At 43.0% G+C, this 17,068-nt stretch overlaps 1 protein-coding gene and 1 non-coding gene across 5 annotated transcripts in view; one reads left to right on the top strand and one right to left on the bottom strand.

Moving 5' to 3' along the window:
• The first annotated feature begins 486 nt into the window (after window positions 1–486).
• TRNAF-AAA (transfer RNA phenylalanine (anticodon AAA)) lies at window positions 487–558 on the top strand. The gene has a single exon. It is a non-coding gene; the product is annotated as a tRNA-Phe (tRNA).
• Window positions 559–7,906: 7,348 nt separating this feature from the next.
• KIAA1549 (KIAA1549 ortholog) overlaps window positions 7,907–17,068 on the bottom strand; it is a 145,221-nt gene continuing 136,059 nt past the window's right edge. For all 4 annotated transcript variants that reach the window (XM_074366953.1, XM_074366951.1, XM_074366952.1 and 1 more), the window contains 2 exons: window positions 15,895–16,040; window positions 7,907–13,712 (listed from right to left, as the gene is read on the bottom strand). In XM_074366953.1, coding sequence (XP_074223054.1) covers window positions 13,458–13,712; window positions 15,895–16,040 — 401 coding nt within the window. In that variant the 3' untranslated portion in view covers window positions 7,907–13,457. The remainder of the gene's footprint in view (window positions 13,713–15,894; window positions 16,041–17,068) is intronic.

The raw sequence follows: 17,068 nt of genomic DNA, 5'->3' as shown, positions 1-17,068 counted from the left end.
AGAAAATTGTATATGGAGCCTGCCCCTCATTAGAAGCATAAGAGGCATAGGAAAAAGCCTGGAAGGAGTTTCACCCAAATGTTGAGAGCTGTCTGAGTAAGTTGCACAGTAACCTCGGGCAACAACACTACACAGGGGAACGTGCATGTCTGGGTGGCACATGTGCATGTGTTTAATTGTGAAGTAAACATGACCATGTCTTCCCGATTCAGTGCGAAGAGCCTGGAAGTCGGAAGGTCTCTGCACCACTCGGCAGTATAGTGCTACTAGCAAGTGGCCTTGGCTTAGCCATAAATCTATATTATAAATGCTAAGGCAACGGCTCAGAGTAAAAACAGAAGTAAAAAACTGATATGTTAAGATAGAGGAGAGAAACAGAATGATATAAAATGTTCATAAAACCAGAGAAGCCAGAAAAAGAGTGGAAGACAAAAAACCAGAAAGGAAGAGCAGGGTTAATGAATGACTACAGTAACAGTGAGGGACGGTAGTATAGCTCAGTGGTAGAGTGTGTGATTAAAATGCACAAGGTCCTGGGTTTGATACCCAGTACCTCCATTAAAAGTAAACCTAATAGCCATCCCCCTCAAATATTTTTTTAAAAAAGAAGAGAGAACAGTAACAAATATGGCAAACATCAATCCAACCACATCCATAATCACTCTATTTTTATTTATGTTTTTTAGTGGAGGTACTGGGGTTTGAACCCAGGACCTCGTGCATGCCAAGTATGCACTTTACCAACTGAGCTATTACGCTCCCCCCATAATCACTTTAAATGGTCTAAATACACCAATTAAAAGACCATCAGAATGAATTTTTTAAAAAGGCCCAACTGTATGTTGTCTACAAGAAACCCCCTTTAAATATAAAGACATAGATTAAATGTAAAGGGATAGAGAAAGATACCATGCATCAAAAGAAAGCTGGTGTAGTTACATTAACTTTAGAGCAGAATTCAGAGAAGGCAATTTATCAGGGATAAAGAAAAGCATTACAAAATGATAAAGGGGCCAGTTTTCCAAGAAGATATAACAGTCCTTAATGTGTATAGTCTTAAGAACAGAGCAACAAAATATGTGAGGCAAAAACTGATTAAACTGCAGGCAGAAACAGATGAATCCGCTTTTATAGCTGGAGACTTCACCACCCCTCTATCAGTAACTGACAAACCCTGCAGGCAAGAAATCAGTAAAGACACAGTTGAACAGAACCGCACCATCAATCCCCTGCATTTAGTTGACATTTATAGACTACTTCATCCAACCACAGCAGATTACACATTCTTCTCAAACTCACATGGAATAGTCACCAAGATAGATTACATCCTGGGCCATAAAACACACCTTAATAAATGTAAGGGAGGAAATACCACTGTGATGCTCAGTCATTATGTTACCCCAAATAACAGGCACTATTAATTTGAATATATCTTTCTAGCCATGGAAAATGAAGCAGAGTTCATCTTTAAACAAGTGCAAAATAAAACAATTTACTGTAAAATAATGTTTTTCTGCCTATTTTTAAAAGTCCTAAGCTAATAAATCTAAAGAAATGGAAACATATTCACTTGAAATTAATTTTTCTCAGAAGCAGAAAGGTTGTCCGTTTTTGCATCTCTGCAGACTGACCTGAATTTGGGCTGTGTTCCATTTTCTCTCCTTGCACAATAGGATAACATCCCTCCTCCTCCAAGTGCCAGTTTCCTCAGCTCTTAATCCCGGCCCCTCTCAGTCTTCACTCCATGAATCAGCCCCATCAACGCATAACACATCTGGGACCCATAATTTTAAGATTGCCAGATTTAGCAAACAAAAATACAGACACCTAGGTAAATCTGAATGTCAGATAAACAATATTTTAGTATGTGTGTCCCAAGCAATATTTAGGACATACTTCAACTGAAAAAAGCATTCCTTGTTTATCTGAAACTCAACTTAACTGGGTTTCCTGTATTTTATTTGGCAATCTTACACCGCTTACTCTTCCAGTTAACACCCCGTTTCTCTGCTTCCCTTCTCAGCAAAGTATCTGAAAAGAGTTGTCTAAATTCTCAGCTGTCTTCATCCTACCTCATGGTCCTCCTTGATTCCTCCTTCAAGCTAGCTTCCACTGAGACCAATGACCTCCATGCTTGTTTATCTACAGCCCCCCAATTGGAGCAGGGGACTTGTCTTATTCCCCAGTGTATTCCAAGTTCCTGGTGCTTAGAACAGTACTATCACATAGCTGGTACTCAATATTTGTTTAATGAATGCATTCGTGTATCTGCAATATTACCATATAATCTCATCAGTTTTCAGCCAATTTACTTACTATTGCACGAGATTCTCAACACTGGAATCATGATTATTTGCTCTTAGGTAGCATGTTCTAGCCACAGAGGTGTATTTATAAACCGTTCAACTTTATTCATAGCTACTTTTCCAAGCCGTATTAAACAACATCTTTTTCTCCCTTCATTTTATGACATGACTAAGCATAATGGAACGGGGGATGGAGGGCTTCCCCATCCCACTGACTCTGGGGAGAGCCTGAGTTGGTTTTGTTCAGTCCCATCCATAGCACCATCTCCCTCCAGGTGTCCAGAGCCTCACCTTTCATGAAAATCTTGGAAAAGAACTTGGTGGGCTGCGGGGGGGGGCCTCAGGTTGCAGACCCACAGTTCTTCTGCTGGACAGGTGAGGGAAAATGGGAGGACTTGGTGCCATGGGAAGGAGGTCCTTACAAGAGGCCGAGGGTAAGGGCTTCTGGAGAGAGGGCTTTTCTGTGTTGACCTACTGAGATAATTGCTAAGTCCTTTCCTTTAACAGGGCAAGCCCTGCTTCGAGTTGGTCTGTCTTCCAGAATACCATTCAGCAGGTCAGTTCTCCTTCTCATGATGATGCGTTGAATATTTGAAGACAGCTTTATCTCCTACAAGTCTTCACTCCTCAGGGCAAACACCTGCTGTCTTGATTTTTTCTGCAAATCACATGGTTTCCAGTCCTGACATTCCGGCCCCCTTCCTCTCAGTCTCTCCATCCAATTCATAAGCATTTCTTTCAAAATAGGGTACCTACATTCTTCAAGTAACCAGCCCAGTAGATAGGAATTCTTATAGGGCAATAATTTCTATTTATAATGTCTAAGTCTAGGCTGATCCTCAAACATCCCCAGTGCCCCTAATGATCCCCAACATGTCGATGAACATCCTCAGAGCTTTCCCTAAGTCCTCTTAGACTGTGTTCTCTTTATCATATTCACATATTACAGATTTTTTAAATCTATAAGTAGGACTTTCGGTTTAGTAGGAATAAACGAAATTTTGTTGATGTTTTTGTCTGTGTTTGAGCCTGTCGATACCACTTTTTAATTCTGGCTGCCGCTCATCACAATACCACTCTTCTGTATTTTGAGGCATATCAAATTCAGTCATGGATATGGAGCACATACAAACCCTAACTTCCGAGGTCCAGGGGCCAGGAACCTCAGAAGATAGAAGCCTTAATTATCCAGAAAGGGGTTAAGACACGGAGGACTCTGCCATAGGCGCCCACAGCACACTTCTGACCCTGCAGAAATGGTCGAGATGCTACTCTTGGTTCATCCTCTGTGTGGTCAATGGTTTTGCGGAGAAAGAGGTGAGCAGCCCTGGCAGGAAACACATTATGGAGAGTAGATGTGTATGCCTAGTTAGCCAGTGAAGGGAGAGACATCAAGGTAGACACTTTTCACAAGGGTCCCCCCAAGGCAGTTTGTGGGCGGAAGTCTCTAAGTTACCTGGCGTTAAAGGAAAAGGCTAGAAATGGAATATTGCTTTCTGGACCCAGCCTCCCTACCCATGAAGTCCTCTATCTCAGCTACAAACACTGGGAAGTCCCTGCAAAATTCCATGAAATGTGTCAGGGGGTCAGTTGGGCAGTGCCCCCCTCAGTGGAGCACAGAATAAGGCACAGAGGAGTCGTGTTCTCAAGGACATGGTGCCATTTTCCTCCAGCAGTTGAAGACCCCCAAGCCCATCCCCGCATCCTTCTTTCCAGATTACACCCCACACCAATTCTAATCATTTTGCCCTCCTCCTGATCCTCCCCCCACTCCCTACCTTAGTGTACTTTGGAATCCAGATCAACTGTTTACTGTAAGATCAATTAGAAAACAAATCATCCTGATCAGTCCCAACCACCAAACAAGATTAACTGGCTGAGATTTAAAACTTTTCAATTAAAATTTTTATTGCAGTATCTCTGATGGTAGACTTATAGTGGGTTTTATTTCCTTTTTTGCTAATCTGCATTTTGACCAGGAAAGGTAAAATAAAAAAGATTAGGGTTAATGGGCTACCTATAGTAATATGATATTCTGATTTAAATGTGGTTAATCACATCTTTTTTAAAAAACTTTACTCCTAATTTGTGTACCAAATTTGTCTTGCAAGGAATCCAGAAATAAGAGAGTCTGGAAATGTAAAACAGAATTCTAAACACCTACTGGTTCCTGGACTTCAAATCCAGGCAGTGATTACACTCTCTCTCACTTAGAGCTTTAGGGATTTCTAAAAGGAACAGCTACTTCTGAATTCTGCTAAAAATAGAACATCCCTGCTGCTCTTCAAAAGCAGCCACAGTGCAGAACTATTTAGGGGGGAAAAAACCAACACTCATTTGTACTGAAATGCAACACTCCATCTTAGCCTTTAAGCCTTTTTTTTTTTTTTTCCTTTTTTGACTCTGTACTAATGTTTCCTTTCAGACAATCACAGAATTTTCAAGTGCTGAATGAAAGAAACCTCGGATTGAGGTACATCATCACATCACAGAATCAAAATCTAACTGCTTCCCCTAATGCACATTTTCAAGGCACTGATACAACCACCCACGACCCAGCCACTCTAAAACAACTGTACAACAGGCGTTTTCCAGATTCATTCTGTGTTTCACACTTCTGTAATGCTATCCTTTGGCACAAGTACAACAAATAGTTAAACTACATGAAAGTGGGTGACCTAGACTTGTGGCTATAATTTTTCCAGTTTCCCAACCCCAGAGAGATCAAACACACACCACCTCCATTTATTCCCCTAGAAGGAGTGTAGCAAGGAAAGTGTGGGAGATCTCTAGAGGAAGAAAGTTACTAGATAAATGGTACATGGTCCAACAGCAATAAAAACATTTCATTAATTTTGCTGGAGAGGGTGTGGAGAAAAGGGAACCCTCCTATACTGCTGCTGGGAATGCAGTTTGGTGCAGCCATTATGGAAGACAGTATGGAGATTCCTCAAAATACTAACAATAGACTTACAATATGATCCAGCAATCCCTCTCCTGGGCATATATCTGGCGGGAACTTTAATTCAAAATGATACATGCACCTCAGTGTTCATAGCAGCACTATATACAGTAGCCAAGACATGGAAACAACCTTAATTTCCATTGACAGATGACTGGATAAAGGAGTTGTGGTATATTCATACAATGGAATACTACTCAGCCATACAAATGAATAAAATAATGCCATTTGCAGCAACAAGGATGGACCTGGAGAATGTCACTCTAAGTGAAGTAAGCCAGAAAGAGAAAGAAAAATATCGTATGATATCACTCATATGTGGAATCTAAAAAAAAGAAAAGAAGAGGATACCAGTGAACTCATCTACAAAACAGAAACATACTCATAGAAATAGTAAACAATCTTACGGTTATCAGGGGAAAGTGGGTAGGAAGGGGTAAATTTGGAAGTTTGAGATTTGCAAATGTTAGCCACTATATATAAAAATAAATTTAAAATAATATTAAAAAGAAAAGCAACTGAAAAATGATAACTAAACTAGCAGGTGATTTCTCAAAGACAATTATGGTCATCAGAAAACTTCAGAATGATGTCTTTAAAGTAATGAAAGAAAACAGCAGTTAACTGAGAATCAAATACCCAGAGAAAGTACCTTAAGACTGAAGGCAATCCTTGGTTCATTGTACCAAATAAGCCACACTGATGAGGGATGTTGAGGGTAGGGGAGTATACATGTGAGGGTGGAGAGGGCTATGTGCGAACTCTGTATTTTCTGCTCAATTCTGCTGTAAACCTGAAACTGCTCTAAAAAAATGGTCTATTAAAAAAAAGAAGATTTCAAGTATACAACACAGTATTATTAACTACAGTCACTATGCTGTGCAGTAGGTTGCCAAGAGATGGGGGGATGCTGGTTAAAGGGTTCAAACTTTCAGTTATGAAAATAAGTCCCAGGAGCTAATGCAGCATGGTGACTCTAGTTAATAATATACTGTGTTGTATACCTGGGAAAGTTGCTCCAAGAGTGGAGCTTTAATGTTCTCATAACAACAATAAAATGGTAATTATGGGAGGTAAAAAAATTTTTTTCAAACACACACACAAAAGCAAACAAAAATTTCATTAATTATCTAACCCAGGCACTGGATCAAAGGATCTCCCTTATTTGTTATTGTTTCTGGTTTTCTTTTTACCTTAACTTGTGCTTGGCAGGTGCAACGTGGAAGAGGAGAAAAGCCACATGAGATGCCAACTGTGGTTTAAGTTCATAGTCACGTCAACCCAGTGGTCAGGCTCTGGGTGTGGGAGCAGCCTGACCTTCTTCCTCTTAACTCCTTACTCTTCTACCATTTTGAACCTATTTACATCCAGAGCATATAAAATCTCTTAGGCGAACGAGGTGTACCGGTTAGTCTACACTGTCTTTTTGGTTTTTGTTTGTAATCTGAAGCATATTCATTAAAACATAAAGATATATTAAAACTATTATCATGACGTCTTCAGTTAGGTCTAAAATATTGGAGTCTCTGGTCATTGTGTGTATATATGTATGTTTTTAAATCCCTTTTTCTTTGAAGGATTCATTTTTGGTTTCGTCATATGTGCTTAAACTTTCCTGATATCCTGTTCTTTTGTTGTTTACTTTTTTTTTTTCAGCCTCTTTAAACATCTGAAACATATTTTCTTTAAGGTTTTGTCATCGTGGTCTATTTTCTCTAATTTTTAGGTTCAGATTCTCCTTCTGGTTGGTCCCGCAAACCCCTCCTTCATGAAGGCTTATTTTCTGCGGAGACTTGCAGTTGTTAACTGTGGTTTCCGCTTCAGCAAGGGGCTGGCTGCCCAGAGGAGCGAGGGAGGTCCCGGGTTGTGGATGTGCAGGGCGGGCTCATCTCAGCCTCTGCAGGGGCCTGTGGACTTTATCTGTACCAGATTCATTTTTACATTTTCAATTAATTTTAGATTTAGAGAAAAACTGCAAACATCACAGAGAGTGTTTCTGTATACCTTTTACAGAGCTTCCCCTAATACTGAAGTCTTAATAACCAGAGTAAAGTTAGCAAAGCCAATAAATTAACCTCTGTACAATACTAACTACACTATAGACTTCATTTGGATTTCACCATTTTTTCCACTGATAACTTTTTGTTGTTGTTCCAGAATTGTCTGCAGGTTTCCACCTTTCAGTCCTTTGTCGTGTTCCACTGCGTTTTGTAGTTCCTCTTGCTTTCCTCTGTTTCAAGGGGTTTTTATTTTCTTGAGTTTCGTAAACAACTCCAGGCTTATCCTATTGCCTTTCAAGACTGTGCAGCCTTCGATCTCTGTTACCTTTCTAGATTCTAGTCCTAATCTTTTAATTCCAAAATGAATCTGCTCTTAGTGGAAGCATCAGTTTGATTACTGGGAAGCCATAAAGCAAAGCAATGGGTAGAAGGGAATGGCACCAACAATGTGAGTGACAACAATTAAGCAAACTCCACACGTTGAATAGACTCCTTTTAACTTAATTCCTCGGAAAATGAAAATAGCAGGTGTTCTCACCAGGGACATGGGCATTAGAGAACAAAAAAGCATCCCATTCAACTTCCACATTTTACAAATGAGAGAACCATCACGTTGCAAAGGAAGTAAACAGAAAGTATCACTTGACACCAATTCTTAGCATTTATTGACACTTCCATTTAAAATGCTAGAAAGCTGTATAAATTGTAAACATGGAAACCAAACACTTGCATAAATTATTTCAAAAACTCTACAGCACATTAGAAAACAGTGCAGCTAACTGAAGGGTAGAAACATAACCGACAAAGAGAAGGGAGGGTTCCATCACTAAATCATGTACTCATACTGAAATTTAAGTGCCCGTCTTGAGACCAGCAAACCATGATTGTCAAGTTCAAGTTGCAGTATTGATGCCACGAGTGGCCTCAATTTACTCGGCATATTTTCGTACATTAACACTCCTAATTGGGGAATGAGAGTGCAGGAAGTCAGAAGAACATGGACCTTGACGAAGTAGGAGGAGACAAGTGGGCATCCCAGAGCAGCTCTGCTAAGCAGCCTTTCCCGAAGGATAAGGCTCGCCCGACCTCTGTGCTCCCTAGACCATGCCCTGGAGGAGGGCAGAGTTGAGAGTTTCTACTCGCCTCTTCTGAAATTAGCCCTCTGCTGTTCAGGGCAACTGAGCACATTGGTGGAGCCTCTGTTCCTCTAGTGCCTCCTCCTCCTGTCCCCACATCTGCAGAGGAACAGGTGCCTGGCTAGAACCCAGCCCGGTACTATTCCTGCCTTGCACACTTAGGGAGTCAAGTTATGAATGCTTGAAATCTGGTGGGCATGAGTAGGGGCTATTCATGACGCTCCAAGTTGTTCGGAAAGATTCCGTGGAATCAGGGACTGCGAGACCCAAATCACTTCCATTTTTCTCTCTGTCCCTTCTACTTATCCAACCTTTCTTTAAATGTGAAGCAGTCCCAGAGCAGAAAAATCTGAAGGAAGAAGGAAAAGCAAAGATCCTGCATAATTATCTACCTGCGGGAAACTCATTTGAATGAGGGTGCCTCAGAGGGAGACACTCCTTCCTTCTTTCACTTGCTTGCAGCTTCCCAACTTTGTTTCACGTTTCCAAGGCGTTTGGTATTTTTCCCCTAAATGTCAACGCTGCTGCGTGTTGAACTGTCAAGTGTACTGTTACACACACAGCATGGAATCAGGACTGTATCGTAAGGTTTCGGTTTTCAAGTCTTTTCAATATTAGCAAAAGGAGTCCTCGTTTAAACACTGAAAATCACCTCCAGTAATATCAAAAGAAACCTGAAATGCACAGACTCCTCGTTCATTTGGGAACAAGTGTAAGCCCAATGCAGTTCTGAGTGTGTTACAGCAACTGCTCAGAGAAACCCCTCTCAGCTGTTACAAGGCAATCTGTTAAGCTGTTGAATTAAATGTAAAAACAAAGTTCAAGCTCCCATTCCATAAAAACGTGTTTTGTGTTCCAACAATCGACATGCTTTTGGAGAAGTGGACTCCCTCACGTCCTGCCGGGGACCAAGGTGGGGAAGCGGGCTCTGGAGACTGGCTTTGGGGACTGGCTCTGGAGGCAGAAATGAAATGGCAGTGGGTGCAGTACTTAAGACTGGAGCCCCCTCTCCTCTCCGCCCAGAATCCTAACCAGCTTTCCTTCCAACCAACAAATTCATTCATGTCTAGGAATCTCGTATGAAAGGGATAGAGAAGTGTATTTAATGATTAACTCCTGAATTACTGCAAATGCAAATCCGTGTCCGGGTGACTGCTTTGCTCACCGGAGCGCTACAAAGTTGCACAAACGCAGTGTGGACACTGACCCTGTACACAGTTCAACGGGAGGCGCATAAAGCACAGAATTACCTGTTTCAGCCCAAAGCCCCCAGGCGTACCTTCACCTGTGCCCTGCATCACACGCCTCCTGCCCTGAAAAACCTGGTCGGCAGAAACCAGCTTAGTCTGCTGCTCAAAAGCCACATATCACCAAAGTAAAAACGCACTCTGAAATGAAATATAATTTGGAGGAAAATGTGTAGGTCGCCGTAAAGAAGTCAAATACATTTATTTATAACCCACTATGCTCCACAAGGGACGTAATGTGGCCGAATGGCTGACCACTGAGACCTGCTCTCAGCAGCAGACGTCGGTGCGAAGCTCACTCTTCTCACACTCGACACCCGGGCCAAGAGCCGTGCCTGGGACTCCCCGCTCCAGTCCCTTCCTGAGTGGATCTCTTCCTCTGCAGACCTTTTCCCAGGCCTGGCCATTTTCTCTCTGTATCGCTGCAAATGAATCCTCATAACATCACCTGCTCCTCTTACAGAACTCCCTTGACAGTGCTGGGAGGGACTCTGTCCGCTACTGGAGCAACTCAGGATCAAGGTCATTTTCAATGGCAACTTCACCCACTTTCTACATCCTTCCTCAGGCCCACTCCCGGCTCTCCCCGTGCCATCTCACCAGGTGCTGGGAAGCTCCTGTCTTCCTTAAAGTAGCTTCTGGCGTCAACTTCTCCCCAAGACCCCACCGTTTCCAAATGTGCAACCTTCACTTTTTCTTCTGAGTAACTAATGCACCTGTGTGCTTTCCGTGAATTTTACTGGTGTTTAAACTGCGTTATCCTTCTGTCTCTTCCATCTCTTATGCCCGTCTCTGTTGTCTGATTCCAAGATCTCAGAAGGCAGGTCTTGTGTTGACTTACTTGGTGCCAGAAACAGCAGAACATCAGGAGCAGAAAGATGCGTAATAAATGCTGTTTGAAAGTTAATGGCGAAGGAAGTGAATTTAAAGCAACACAGGAGAGAGGAAGAGGAGTCACAGGGCCTCTGGTTTTGCTCTGGTTACCGCCACATGAACCCCCACACTGGGAGATCACAGCACATCAGCTGGTCCAGCCCAGCGCAATCACCCAGGTATCACCCTGCATTTCCACAGTGCTTTGTGCTCCCTCCTCAAGGGACGTTTGCACACATGATCACATTTGATTCTCACCAAGAGAAATCCTGGGGGGTGGGCAGAGGAGGCCCGTTCTCTTCTGGCTGATGGGAGAATGAGGCTCAGAGAAGGGACCTAACACAGCAAGTCAGTGACAAGGTAGATTCTGAAAATGATCGTTTCTCCAAACAATCTTCTCTAAAATTCTGACTTAAATTTATTGCATGTTATTATCACTAGAACTTTAAAAATGGGGAAAAAAGAACAGACACTGAATTTAACTTTTCATTTTGGAGTGCTTCAATAAACAGAATTCCAAAGCCACGTGTGATTGCCACGAAGCCCTTTTGTTTAAGGAGATCACATTCACTGAGGGTCTGAAGACCCCTCTGGAGGTGGGGCTCCCATGACAGCGTGTTGGTTCTGAGTCTGGTGACCATAAGACTGAGGGCAAACTGAGAGTGCCTGACGACCAACACAAGAGGGCTGGGGGTCTCACCGGCCCGCCCACACCCACCGCACACCACAGGTTCTTTATTACACAGTCTTCGGTCTTGACATCGGTTTAAAAGCATATCGGTTCTGAGAATAAAAATACAGGTAGGATCCCCATATGCCAGTTTGCAAGGCATCAAATTCACTACTGCAGCCCCGTTGAAAACAGAGGCTTGTTTCTTCAACGTACAAAGGAAGGAGCCGTTTCGTACGCTGCCTGCGAACCCTCAGGACGCTGAGCAGAACAGGAGGAGACGGGTCTGCACTGACTCCAGCAGCTGTCACACCATCTGAACTCACCACAGGGCATCCGTGATAAAATTCCGCTTGGATCTCTGAAACTTTAATTACACATTCAGGAAACCTGGTATTTTTGAATGACATGCAAAGGGAACCTTCCACTCGGGAGAAATCTGGTAGAAAAGCAAGACAGAGGTAAGAAATCCAGCCCAGACGGGGGTCTTTCTCCCACACTCTTTGGAGCCTGTGAGAGGTGCCTTTGGTGGTTCCGTTGCTTTATTTAGCATCCTCAAGAGACTTGCCTTTCTGCATCCCTCCTTTTTCCGAGGTGTAAAGATGAAAAATGGCCACGTTTTAATTTCCCACAACCAATTTTCCCTGGGTTGTGAGACTGTGGGCCCGTACAACAGACTTCATGAAGGAAGGGCAGAAACATGATTCTGGAACCCAATGATTACACTTTGGGAACCCATTTCAGCTGTTTCACAGTTTTTTAAATTTGACACAGATACACAGATTTTGATTAGTCAGAGCCCAAACTCTGCCCGTGTATCTGTTGTTTAATTAAAAGCATGAATTGATCAAATCAAAAAGGATGCACAGAACTCTGTTATCTACTTCTGCTTTTCTTCTTAACCTCACTCAGGTACCAGAGAACAGAACGGCCCTCGTTACTCTTCTCACGCGGCTTTGGGAAGGGGACAAATGTTGACTTCAGGAGTCCATCTCAAGTGAGAGGGTCCCTCTGTCAGGCCCAGGGTACATAAGATGGTTTTAACAGTCACTCAGCAGAGCCATGCAGAATGACATCAGAAATTAGGAGCAACTCTCTCCTTTCCCCCGTGGTCTCAAAGCTCTTCCAGCTCCTGATTCATTACAAAGAGGCTGAACTGAACTCCATTTTGTGTCCAGATCTTAAAACTCAGGGAATGTGATTACCTCTATTGGTGAATAATCATTTGGTGGCCCTAGGAGTTTTTATAAATAATTTTCACTTACATAAAATTTCTCACTCAAACCCAATTTGGGAGCAACTCCTCGGCAAAGTGCAAGGATTTGTTAGGACCCCCTGAAAGCCTCATTCTACAGGACTGGCCTTGATGAAGATATGTACTAAAATCAGATGTTATCTATAGTTGCCTGTGCCCGATTAATGAACAGCAAAGACAACTAAGAATGTAAATCTAAGCTTTGATATGTATTTTGAATAACCAAATAAATATTAAGCTTTCCCCCCCCCCATTTGGGGAGGGTTTTTTTTTTTCCTTCTTTCTAGAACAAAATGAAACCTTCGAAATGAATTCTTCCGTTGAGAAAGCCAAAGCTGCATTTCACAGACAGGGTCAAGGGGCTCTTGGAGCGGTAGCACCAGAAGTAGAAGGAAAATGCAGGTGATGCTTCGTCTGGAATCATCAGGCTCTACGATCTCATTTGGTTTCTCACTAGTAGCTTTTTAAATCCCCAAACAGTCTTAGTGTTCTTGTCGGTAATATTACTATTAAAATAAGTTCCTATGGAGGAAAAGAGGTTTAAATCAAGCTGTTAATAAAATGTCTTCAAATCTCTTTTCTCAGAAAACAAAGCAGCAGGTCCATCGTACAAACCAGCCTGAATCACATCTTCCCAAGGAGATACTAGATGCCTTTCATCCCTACGCCATCTACACATTTTCATCTTTTGCCTTTAAAAAAAGAGACTAACTTAGTAATTTCATTAGCTTAGGATTGTGGTTTGTCTTTTGTGAAGTGCTGCTGGCTTGTGGCCAAAAGTACATAAATTTCAACTGAACCCAAGTGGTCACAAAATTGCCAACTTTGCAAAAACGTCATGAGCTGTCATGTGACTTATGGCATCTTCTATAATTGCAGCTTGCTCCTTTACTTGGGCACCGAGCCCAGGAGATGCTCGTCCTCTTACAAACACCTGCTCAGTTGATTTCCTTTTAGTCTTGCTTCCACAGGAAGCGGATACTTGGCAAATCTGCAAGGCGAGGCCGATCAGCTGTGGAAGTTCTGCACGGCGGTCTGCTTCTGGGAGAGCCGGAGGAGCTCCTCACGGATCGCTTTGATGAGGGAGGCGGAGGAGTGGCCGGGCTGGAGGTCTTCCGTGGAGCTGGCGGGGTAAGCCAGCCCGGCGCCCGACAGCCCCCTGTGCGGGAGGTTCCCGGGGGGAGCTGAGGGCTCCCTGCTTGCAGTCCTCGGCACCTGGAACAGCGGTGAAGAAGAATACTCCTGATGTCCACGCACGTGTGTCTGGAAAACATGGCAAACGTTACTGTGCTTCCCGAGGGCAAAGCGGAGGGAAGGGCAGGTGCAAAACCTGGCCGCGGACGGGCTCTGCCCACCTCCCGCCCGACAACTCAGCCTCTGAGAGGGCCTCCCAGGAGTGGAATGGACAGAAGAAACTGCTGAGCAGTTGTCTGGGGGATAGCCCAACAGTAAAGACACCCATGAACGTAACAAGTGCCTGACAAACACCTGCTTAGAGACAGACAGAATGAATGGGCGGGCAGTCACCCCACGGGCTGACCCCTGCGCCGCGGTGCGGGAAGTGAGTCGGGGAACAGCAAGGGACCTGGGGAGCTGGAGGTGACGGGAGGCTGGACTACCCCTGGGAGCTGAATGGGGCATGGGGCTCTCAGTTCAAAGAGATAAGCAGAAGCACCGACAGGAATAACAACTGCCTTTGCTCTGGGTCCAGAGCCCAAGGAGGGCGCGTAGGGGGGCACAGCCTGGGACCACAGAACAGGGACAGGATCACAAAGCCACTTTCCACTCTGTGTGTCTGTCTGTGTGTCTGTCTGTGTGTCTGTATATCAGTGCTCTGTAGAGCCTTTTAACAAGTTATCTGCACTAAAATACACAATGGTTTTGCTGACATTGGCAAAATATAGGTTAACTGGGCATTCGTTTGACAAGAATTACACTTTTTCAGTGATTTTTTTCAGTGAACAAATACATACACGCACAATACACACACATACACACACTAAATCTGTGGTTTCACTTGTGCCAAGAGCAACCTGATAGCCCAGTAAACATGACATTCGAGGCCTAGAATACTTCTATATTTCACTTCACCAAAGAGCGATAAAAAGGCCATCTCAAGTGAACATCGGATTTGACAGGAAAACCTGAAACATCTCAGGAAACTAAGTTGGGCACAGAAAAAGCAAAATGTTGGCAAATGTAAAGCAGATACCTGAGATTATGAGTATAACAGTATGTTTTTCAGGGGAAAATCATATTCTAAAGTTGATTTCCTTTCAGTGAGTAAAAGCACCCAGTCACAGAAGAATTTAGTGTATCTGCTGCGAAGACGCATAAACATAGTGAAAACTGAAGCACAGTAATAAGGACAAAACAAAAAGCATTACCTTGGTTTGTTTTTTTTCCAAATTCACTAATTTATTCCCCCTGAATATAAAGTTCTCGAGAAAAACGAAAGAAAGCATTTGTAGAAATTACTTGTCCCATATTGATTTTGTTCTTATAAAGGAACAACCAGACTGTTAAGAAGCCCCAAAAGATACCTTGTGTATTGAAATGTCCCAAACGGTGACCTGATGGCAAAGCCTCTACTCATGGTGGTCATAATGGAAGTGGCATTAACAAACCCACAATAAAGCTCAAATGGTGAGCAAGTAAGTACATAAGATCATGAATACTTATATAGTGATCACACCAAAGATCAAGTTCAGATTTTAGTTACCTCCAGGTTCAAGTTCACTACTTAAAAGTCAAAACCAGAGAGACAGAAAGGGGAGTGGTGGTTGCCTGGAGCTGGGAGGTTAGGCGAATGGGAAGTTAGTGTTTGATGGGTAGAGAGTTTCAGTTTTTCAAGACGAAAAGAATGATGAAGATGGATGGTGGTGATGGTTGCATAATATTACAAACATATTTAAAACCACTGGAGTGTACACTTTAAAAATGGTTCAGATGGTAAATTTTATGTTATGTGTATTTTACCATAATTGAAAAAAATGAGAGAAAAAAGTAACCGTTACCTAGGTCTCTGTGCAGATTTTCTGTAATGAATACTGCTTTTAAATTTTTAAATTTTTTTCATGAATGGAGGTACTGGGAATTGAACCCAGGACCCTGTGCATGCTGAACATGTGTGGTACCACTGAGCTATATACCTCGACCCCTGCTTTTATAATTTTAAAGTTATTTTTTAAATTCACTACTTCAAGCCTGAAATCTACCTCAAGAAAAATTACATACTTTCCCAAATTTCAATGCCAATACTCTCCCACTCTGGTCAGAGGGAATTTACCATCTAAAAACTGCAAGGAAAAAATACACTCAAGGGGAAAAAAGTGAGGGAGGTGAAAACTTTATGTAGGTTTTAAAAATTGATTCCCTAAGGCGGCAGCAGCAGCAGCTACATGAAGTGATTGTGTCTGATGATGGCCCCAAACAAGATACTCACGGCCTCCCTCCGGCTGGCTTCGTCCTCCCCGTACGAAGGCCAACCTGGTCCCCCACACTGGCCACCTCTGCCCGGTGGGATTTCCACTGGCTGAGCTCCAATTCTGCTTGCGATTCCCACCTGCGTCAGGTGCTGGATCTGGGAGCCTGGAGGAACACAGCGGAGTGGCTCGTCAACACCGGCCGGGGAGCGAGGCTGCCCAGCAGGACACTTCAGTCCTGACCTCGGCACCCCCTTGGGGATACAAGCGTCGTTCAAACGTCGCCCCAGTTCTACCTCCAGAGAACGACATTTCCTAAGAAAAACACACCCTGAGCTTCTTGCTTCCTGGGTTTTTACTTCCCTTCAAAACACTGGCTGACAATGAGGTTCATATTTTCCTGGCTAGACATCAAAGAACAGGGAATCCAGAAAATAACAGAGGGCCCGTCCATTCATTTCTGCAGAGGCTACAAATAAGGATGACCTGATTTATTCAGAAGGAAGGTGTGAAAGGTTTTGGAGCCATAGAGAAGCTGAAACCTGGCTCTTTCTTGCTTAAGGCTCTGAGACTTACAAGAACTTGAAAACAGTATATGCATTCTTTTTCCCCCTTAACAGGCAGAGCATGTATTTATTTGAATTCAGAATGTTAAAGTATATTTTTCTTATTCTCACACTGTTTCCATAATAAAAAAGCCACCCGCCCAGCCTCCTTAGCAAGGGGTACAGGTGCAAAGGCAGACGATCTCTAGCATCCATTCCACACTTAATTTGCTGTAACCTTGTGTGGCTGGGAAGGCCAGGCTTTAAACAACATATTTTTCACTTCCATCAACTTTCAGCATAGGAAAAGATCCCTATTCTACAGACTAAGGGAGGAAAAACTGACCTTTAAGCACTATGAAATAAAATACCTATTTCCAAATGCTCCTAGGATCATCTAATTCGTATCTGATGCTCAGACTGGTCCTACAAAGGTTCAGTTTTCACAGAGGTAAGGCAGGTGGCCCCCTCCATCCTCAAGCCTACAGCTACTCCAGCTGTCTAATTAACAGCTTCCATTGATCAAATTCATTTTTTTAAATGTATTCTGCAGGAACACTTGTCAGTTACTGAAGATCCGTAACAGTATTAAAATTATTAGAACGATTGGTAGTGTTTGCCCAACAGACATTGTTTGAACAAATCTTGG

The sequence above is a fragment of the Camelus bactrianus genome, chromosome 7, assembly GCF_048773025.1.
Source record: "Camelus bactrianus isolate YW-2024 breed Bactrian camel chromosome 7, ASM4877302v1, whole genome shotgun sequence".
Lineage (NCBI taxonomy): Eukaryota > Metazoa > Chordata > Mammalia > Artiodactyla > Camelidae > Camelus > Camelus bactrianus.
Note: the sequence above shows the minus strand (reverse complement) of the source record. Positions and strands in the feature narration are given on the sequence as shown.